The 8,427-nt window shown below is 34.0% G+C and overlaps 1 protein-coding gene across 3 annotated transcripts in view; it reads left to right on the plus strand.

The window, feature by feature from the left end:
* The window catches only part of MOB1B (MOB kinase activator 1B), an 84,025-nt gene extending 77,473 nt beyond the window's left edge, over window positions 1–6,552 (plus strand). For all 3 annotated transcript variants that reach the window (XM_009240058.4, XM_054554035.1, XM_054554037.1), the window contains one exon: window positions 352–6,552. In XM_009240058.4, the coding sequence (XP_009238333.1) occupies window positions 352–429 (78 nt within the window). In that variant the 3' untranslated portion in view covers window positions 430–6,552. The remainder of the gene's footprint in view (window positions 1–351) is intronic.
* The last annotated feature ends 1,875 nt before the right edge of the window (window positions 6,553–8,427 follow it).

The raw sequence follows: 8,427 nt of genomic DNA on the forward strand, positions 1-8,427 counted from the left end.
TAACTGTAAATGGTGTCCAGATCATTCCTTTCAACAGGAAGCAGCAACTCCCATTTATTGTTACTTTGTGTCAGGCATTACATGAAGTAGTTAACATCCAGTATCACATTTAGTCCCCACAATAATTTTATGAGATAGGGGGACTTATCCTGATGTCACAGATGTAAAAGCATAACATCAGGAGTGGTTAAGTGATTTACCCAAGACACAGACCTAGTGAACAAGAAAAAAAAAAATCTATTTTATGTACTTCAAAAGCTAATTTCCAACAAATGTTCATGGTAATTTACTTTGGAATAAGATGCAAATAATGTTTTTGCTATTTATTCTGCCTTTCTTTATCATGCGTAGGAATTCAACCTTATTGATAGAAGAGAACTTGCACCACTCCAAGAACTGATTGAAAAACTCACCTCAAAAGACAGATAAAAGGATGCAGAGCTGTGCAAATTGTTCCTCAAATGAAGCAGTGTGGAGTGTATTGGGGATTTTGTTATATTTTGTTTTTATCTGGATTGTTTTTGTCCTAGGTTTGGGGGCGGGGGCTTGTTTGGGTTCCTTTTTCTTTGTTCTGATTATGTGAAACCGTATTCTATTGCTAGGGGAAGCCAAGAACCATTCTCTATATACTTGATAAGGGTAAATTTATCTTAGTGTTTTTAAACTTGGTTTTGGTTACTTGAGGAGTTTTTTAATAATATTGTGTGCTGCAAGAAAGTGCTTGTCGATTGAGCTGCCGATGGATTGGTTTCTGTGTGGTATAAATTGTGGCCCATTTTTGAAGTCCCCAAAAGACTTATGTTTTTAAGTGCCTTGGCAGGCTCACTTCTGAGGTGCAAAGCATAGATATAGAACTGAACAGGGCTTGAAACAATATTAGGATTACTACCCAGGGCACTTACTGGTGCATGTTGTAAAATATCTATGATAAAAGCCATAGTTTACCTAAAATGGTGATCTCCAGCCTTTACTGCTTTGAAGAAACAGAATTTGTAAGGGTATGCATGTAGAACATAAAAAATATTTGTTAATTATTTTTTATATTGATGGTAATATATTATGTTCAACAATGCTTAAAGCTCTACAAGCAGGTCTTTTCCCACCTCTTGATATCTGTGATACTGAAACTTGAGGATGTTGAAATGTATTACATTTTGGCTTCTTTCTACATGTTAACTGCACTGTAGATGTAAAAATTCAGGTTATATATGGGATTGCCATTTTCAGAGGTGATGCTGAACTGTGAGGTTTCCTAGCAATTGCCAAATGAGCCGTAAGTCTGCAGAATTCCCTTCTACTTTGAAGAGGAGGGGATAGGAACGTATATTTGGCTGGGGGCATGGAGATGTTAGTATGTATGGGGAGTTAGGGATGGGGAGTCAAGTTCTAGAAAGTTTTGTCTGAAAACCTTTGAATAGAATGGCATGAAGATTTTAATCAATTACTTATAAACAAAGTCTTAGAGACTTCCTTTTAGGAATCAACTTCCATGAGAAGTTAAAAATAAATTATTAATTTTAGGTACAGACATTAAACGTGGAATTTAAGGACTGTTGGGGGAAATTGATCACTTCTTAGCATTTCCATTCAGTGAATGGAGCTGAAGTTTGCCTGTCATTTTAAGATGATACCGTACCTTCTTTGGTTATTATAGGCCCAGTTTGAAGCATTCTGACTTCTGGTTTTTCCACCATGAAAGGAAATGTTTTTCTTTGCAGCAATATTAGATAATGAAAAATGCTAATTCAGTAGTTATTAACTTCTAAATTTTATTCGCCATGACTTTCTAGTGAATTATTACCATAAATAACAAGTTCAGAAACTTAGTTTTTAGAATAAATATTAATTTTTCCACTTCAGTTTTATTCTAGAAAATATCCTTTTTAGAAATCCAGTTTTAGTTTTGTCATTTTTGATAAATCTTTCTTCAGTTAGAAATATATATCCTTCCTTCAGTTGAAACATACACCTCTTTCACATCTAGGAAGAAATGCTTGCTCTGAAATAGTATAGATTAAAAACACTCAGTAGAAAAGAATCTAAAATTAAATCAATTTGTTTTGCCATTAAAATAGAGCAGTGATACAATTTAATGCCATTACAATTATGTTGACTAGAAATTGCCTTTTTCTCCACTTCATTTCTAGCAATTATTTACCAAGTACCAACAGTAGAAGTAACAGGAAAGCCTGGCAGAGTTAAATATCTTGGACATTTATTGGTAAAGCTTATTTATAAACTGCAGTCAGAGCTAGTTAATTTCCTTAAATCTTTTTGTATTCAGATAGATAATATGAATCATTATGGGTTGATTCAGAAATAAAATTTGTGAGGTGATTTTGAATCTTGTCTATATAGGAAAATGAAGCACAGAATTACTCAGTCTTCCATAATTGTATTTGACTTCATATCATTCTAGTAAAAAAGGAGTTGCAATAGCCAAGTATAGAGAGAATAGTGAAAAATTAATCTTGCCCTTTCAAGCCTTATACAGTAGTACACTGTACTTGTTTTTAGTAGTAAGACCTACTTTCCCATTATATGTAGATAGTTTGTTTTCACTGTGCCAGAATCTCAGGTGCCTGCTTAGAGTATTTCTTTAATCACAGTCACTGGGAAGTAAGGAGATGTATGTATGTGTATATATGGTAACAAAGCATAGCAGTTCTATAGGGGAGAGGCCTGGCATTGCATATGGTGTTACATGGCTACAAGTAAGGAAAAAATCAGAAAGTGAAAGAACTGATGTAATAAAAGGTTGATTTGATTTGGTTGGTTCCCATGAAAGTTAGTAAGATGCCCTTTTAAATATAAGGATCAGTGCTTTGTTCTGCAATAGAGTTTGCTGATAAATGTCTATTGGATTCTTTTTGGATTTCTTTAATTAATTTGTAAGTAACCAAGATAATTATTTTCCCCCTTGCTTTCTATATTAATACGTAGCTATAAAGCAACAGTTGGTTTTCTTATCCTTTGATGAAAGCATCCCATAAAATATAAAGTAGTAAGTTAACATAGTATTATTGTCACACACAATGTTTTTTTTGGTTAAATGTTGATATGAAGCAATGTTTTGGAATTACTTTAATTGATGGAGTAGTGGTGGTAGAGAGAAATTAATAACAAAAAGAGTGAAAATATTTTAATTAGCAGTAGATGGTGCTACTGGCTTTCATTTGCTGACTTGATTATTCCCTTTCCCTTAAAAACCATGGCATTAGACTGCACTAAAATAACAAGCATGTTAGTTGCTGGTAGAGGTTTTGGAGGTTAATTTACCTTAAATCGGAAGATTTTTAATTGCAGTCTCTTTCCACTTTCCCTCCCTCTGTTAGTCATTTGTAAATTCTAAATGGTCATCATAAAATGTATTAGGTAGGAGAAGATACGTTTTGTGTATAATATATCTCAGACTGAGTTACTGCCTGTCTTATCAGGATGGATAAAACACTACAATCTCTTATCAGGAAATAGAGATGATGTGGATATTTATATATTACATATATAACCACCAGACTCCATTTTATATATTAGCATTTTCCTTGCTTATGGGAAAATAGCAAAACAACATTTCATTTATTCTTTTGTTTACCCCTCTCTGAGAGAGGTTTTCATAACCACTGAAACGGTAGAATATGTGAGATACAAATATTGAGGTGTAGAACTTTCTTTTTAAGGTGAACAAGTCATGCCTTAACATCCAAATGAGAGTTGATCTTCAAAGTGGTTCTTTTGGGAGCACCATTTATTCCAGCTATATTGCAAAAGTATAATGTTTTTGGAACTGTTCTAGAGCATGCCATGAAAAGCAGTTTGTTATGCAGGAAAATCAGTTTCATCATTTTAGTTACACCAAACACTTTTGGCAGCTTAATATGACCTTTTTTTATTTTTTTATTTTTTTTATTTTTATTTTTTTAAGATGGAGTCTTGCTCTGTTGCCCGGGCTGGAGTACAATGGCATGATCTCAGCTCACTGCAACCTCCACCTCCTGGGTTCAAGCATTTCCCCTGCCTCAGCCTCCCAAGTAGCTGGGATTACAGGCAGCGCCACACCTGGCTAATTTTTGTATTTTTAGTAGAGATGGGGTTTCAACATATTGGCCAGGCTGGTCTCAAACTCCTGACCTCAAGTGATCCGCTCTCCCCAGCCTCCCAAAGTGCTGGGATTACAGGTGTGAGCCACCACAGCCAGCCAATATGACCTGTCTTAATCATCAGCTCAACTGTAATTTAAATTTGGCTGTTCTCTGGAGCTAAACCATTAGGGAAGTTCAAAGGAAAGTGCCATGATTTCTGAATTTGCACAAGAGAATGTTTTAAGCATTGGTAGCATCATTGAATAAAAGAATAGTTTCCTGATGTCACTATTTTGAAGTGGAAAATATCACTTGGATGTGGAGGTTTTACTTTTTAAAAAAATTCAGCTTAATTACCTTACCTTAATTACCTTAGTTAGATATATTAATGGAAAAAACCAAGTCCTTTCTCTAGAACTTGTTTTCTATTTTTGTTCCTTTTCGTGAAAACTTCTCAATTTAATTTTAACTACTGTAGGATAGTATTGATTGAATGGATACTATGGAAAAGTGGATCCAATATTTAAGATAGAAGTAGTTTAAGGAAACAACAGCCTTTACTGCCATTTTTTAAAAAATGTTTTCACTCAGATGAACAATTTGACTTTAATAAACAACTGGAGATTTTTGTACAAAGAAATAGGAATAAGTTTCATGTACTAATTATGCTGAGTTTTAAGCCTACATATCACAAAATATTTAGAATTGTATAACCTTTTCATATATTTATAACTTTTAATGTCTTTTTAAAAGATGTAGGACCAAAAATATATTTATAATTTGGAAATGTGACTGCATACCAATAAGAAAACTTACCTTATTTTGAAATTTATCTGGGATATTAAAGAATCTACCAATTCTTAAAAACACAGATTTATACTTTAAGCTTATTTTGAAATTAAAGAATATATACTAATTCTTAGAAACACTTTAAGGACTACTCTTAAATAACTTAAATATCAGAGTTTTGTTGTAATATTAAAATTTACCATGGAAATCACTGTTGTTCAGCTATCACCTTAATTGTGTATGATATGATAAATGTTTAGCAGTAAAGCTATCTTAAGATTTAATGGAAAAGTTTAATTTGAAGATGTAACAAAAATTCTGACCACAGATGATTTTGATTTTTTAAGGCTTTCCTAATAGGCTGATCACAGAGAATAATCCATTTTGAAGGTATAAAACTGCACTGTATGTCTGTCACTTGTAGCTGAACTGATTCACATTTTGACAAAAGAGAGAAAATACAAAAATGAGTTTTGCAATAATGTAATAACTTTTTCTGCATATAGAACTAAATAATTGAAAAATTTGGGCTATAGTTCTCAAAGGTAGATAGTAAAATCACTGGCTTTTTCCAGCAGCATGTTTTTCCACTGTGAGTGTACACACACACTGGAAAATAATTAGGCTGATTTTGCAGGTCTTCATTGTTAGAGATTCTGAAGTATTTACTGTCAATTCATAGGTTTCAGTTTATTTAGGAAATTAGTGTTTGACAGCTTTCTTTAAATTATTTCACTGAAGCTGAGATTATTAGTGATACAAAGTTAAAATTTCAATATTTAATTTCTCCATATATTATTAATATTAAATTGTTTTTTATTTGTAAATTCATGTTCTCATCTGATTTAATATTAAATTTGTATAGGTGGGCGTTTCTTACCATTTTGCACAAGTTTTTGTTTTTCTGAAATACTTAATTGTGCAGGTTGTAAAAAAGATTAGTGCATTTTCATTTTAAGGATGCTTTGCTCCTTAAATTGTTCGACAGAAATGACTGTTTTTAGGGAAAATAGTTTTTTTGGAGCCACTAACTTGTATTTATTATTGTACATGCATAACCAGGGTGGTGAGGGCACTAATCTTGTAGGAAACACTTACTTGATGTTTTATTTGAACTTTTCCTATAGGTTTAACTTTTACTGCATAGAATTACCACTAGGAACAGTGTCATGAAATCTAGGTTGAAAGAGAATACAGTATATATGAGAACACTTTTAAAGTTCGAATAGAAATCATTTCTGAAGACAAAAGCAGAGGAATATTGTCAGTGCCAAGTAATGGAAGAATAAGGGCGGCATTTACACTGTGCAAGTATTGAGAAGAGTGCATAAAGACAGGGAACTACTCTCATGGAGACAGTTTCTCTCTTATAATCAAGTAACTAGAAGGGGAAAAATCATCTAAGTTATGAAATTCAACATAGGCGCTATATTACAAACTGTGCCGGATTATGCAAATTGTAGTTGTTACTGATCAAAGTTTAATTGCTTCATTTTTGTTTAAAAAGGGATGCTGAATGTCAGAAAATCTGTAATATGTTTTATTCAAAAGATGTAAATAATGTGTACAGACTTGTATGTGATGGGATGGGAAATATTTAAATTCTAGGTGTTTGTTTTTTTTTAAAGAAGAAATTCAATGTTTATAAGAAAAAAATGAATAAATAGTTATGTTTGGCCATGAATCCTGACTTTGCATTACTGTTTATTTTTGCTATAGGCATTCCCACACTAAACACATTCCAAGGGAAATATTGATGGTATATGGAATATGTTGAACATTTAAAATTTGTTAGGCACTATTTTCTGTAATGTTCACAACAACCTTGGAAATTAGTATCTCAGTGTCTTAACATCTTAGAAAACTAAAGCTCAGAAATTGTACAAGTCACTGATTTGGATTAGGGTTTTAAAACCCTACTGTGTCTGAACTTGAAACCAGTGTTTTTGTTTTTCTTTTTTCACTTTTTTCTTTATTCTGCAGTATGCAGGTGTATGTTTTCTATAATATATACTATTACAGTGAGAACAGTTAGCACAGTAATAATCATTTGTTGACCTTTTCATCAAGCTATTGTTTAATATTTTGTCGTTATAGATCATTAAGGAATATTAATAATATTGGAGAATCATTTACCAAGTTCCAAAAGGAAATGTGTATTTTATTTTATTTTATTTATGAGACGGAGTCTTGCTCTGTTACCCAGGCTGGAGTGCAATGGCACGATCTCAGCTCACTGCAACCTCCACCTCCTGGGTTCAAGTGATTCTCCTGCCTCAGCCTCCCAAGTAGCTGGGATTACAGGCATATGCCACCATGTCCGGCTAATTTTTTGTATTTTTAGTAGAGACAGGGTTTCACCATGTTGGCCAGCCTGGTCTCAAACTCCTGACCTAAGGTGACCCACGAGCTTCGGCCTCCCAAAGTGCTGGGATTATAGGCATGAGCCATCGCGCCTGGCCAAAACGTGTATTTTAGAAGTCTTCTCAGAGTATCAGAAGTATTTATGTTAGAGGCATTTGTGTTTGAATCTTCAGGTTAGGAATATTTAATGGTAGTAGCCACAGTTGCTCAAAGTCACTAATGGTATTTGGGAGAAAGACTAGTTGAAATGCTAGCCAATGCTGTTGTGGACTGTGTCTGCATGCTTTAAAAACGCCCTGTGGGCCGGGCGCGGTGGCTCATGCCTATAATCCCAGCACTTAGGGAGGCCGAGGTGGGCGGGTCACGAGGTCAGGAGTTGAGTCCTGCATGGCCAATGTGGGGAAACCCCGTCTCTACTAAAAAATATATTAAAAAATTAGCTGGGCACGGTGGCGCGTGCCTGCTGTCCCAGTTACTCGGGAGGCTGAGGCAGGAGAATCGCTTGAACCTGAGAGGCGGATTGTGCCACTGCACTCCAGCCTGGGCGACAGAGCAAGACTCCATCTCAAAAAACAAAATTAAAAAATAAAAACACCCTGTTAATCATTTATTGTGTGTAAAGAAATATATATTGTAAAATTACCTACATTTTGATAATTAGGTTCATTTACCTCTGTTGTACTAAATGTATTATAAGTTGTTAATCCCTCATATAACATCTGCAATGAGCATTTTGCAACACAAAGATTCTAATTAATTATTCCTCTAAGGTTTAAACAACCATGTTTAGTAGAAGTTTTACTAAGAAATTCTACATGCTCCTGTTACAGCATGATGAATACGGTGTCACATTTTCTTGATGACCTCAGTCCACTTTACAAGCATGTAGCAAAACAGCTTTGCTAAGCTATATACATCTAATGGCTCCTATGCTCTTCTAGTATGTTATTTTGCTTTCAGATTTCAGATTTGCAGGAAGCACACTGACTCCCACTCTTGCATTTATGATGGCTTCTGTACCCCCTGTTTTCTAGGCACTAATGAAGATTACAAGGGGAAATTTATAACCAAGCTTATTAAGTTGATAAACATCATTTTACAGAAGTAGTTGAGTTTCTGTAGACAAACTCATGGGCTGTGTAACCACTGCTTAATGTTCAGGGTCTCTTATTTTTTCTGCTTTTTATTATTTTCT

Source organism: Pongo abelii, chromosome 3, assembly GCF_028885655.2.
Source record: "Pongo abelii isolate AG06213 chromosome 3, NHGRI_mPonAbe1-v2.0_pri, whole genome shotgun sequence".
Classification (NCBI taxonomy): Eukaryota; Metazoa; Chordata; class Mammalia; order Primates; family Hominidae; genus Pongo; species Pongo abelii.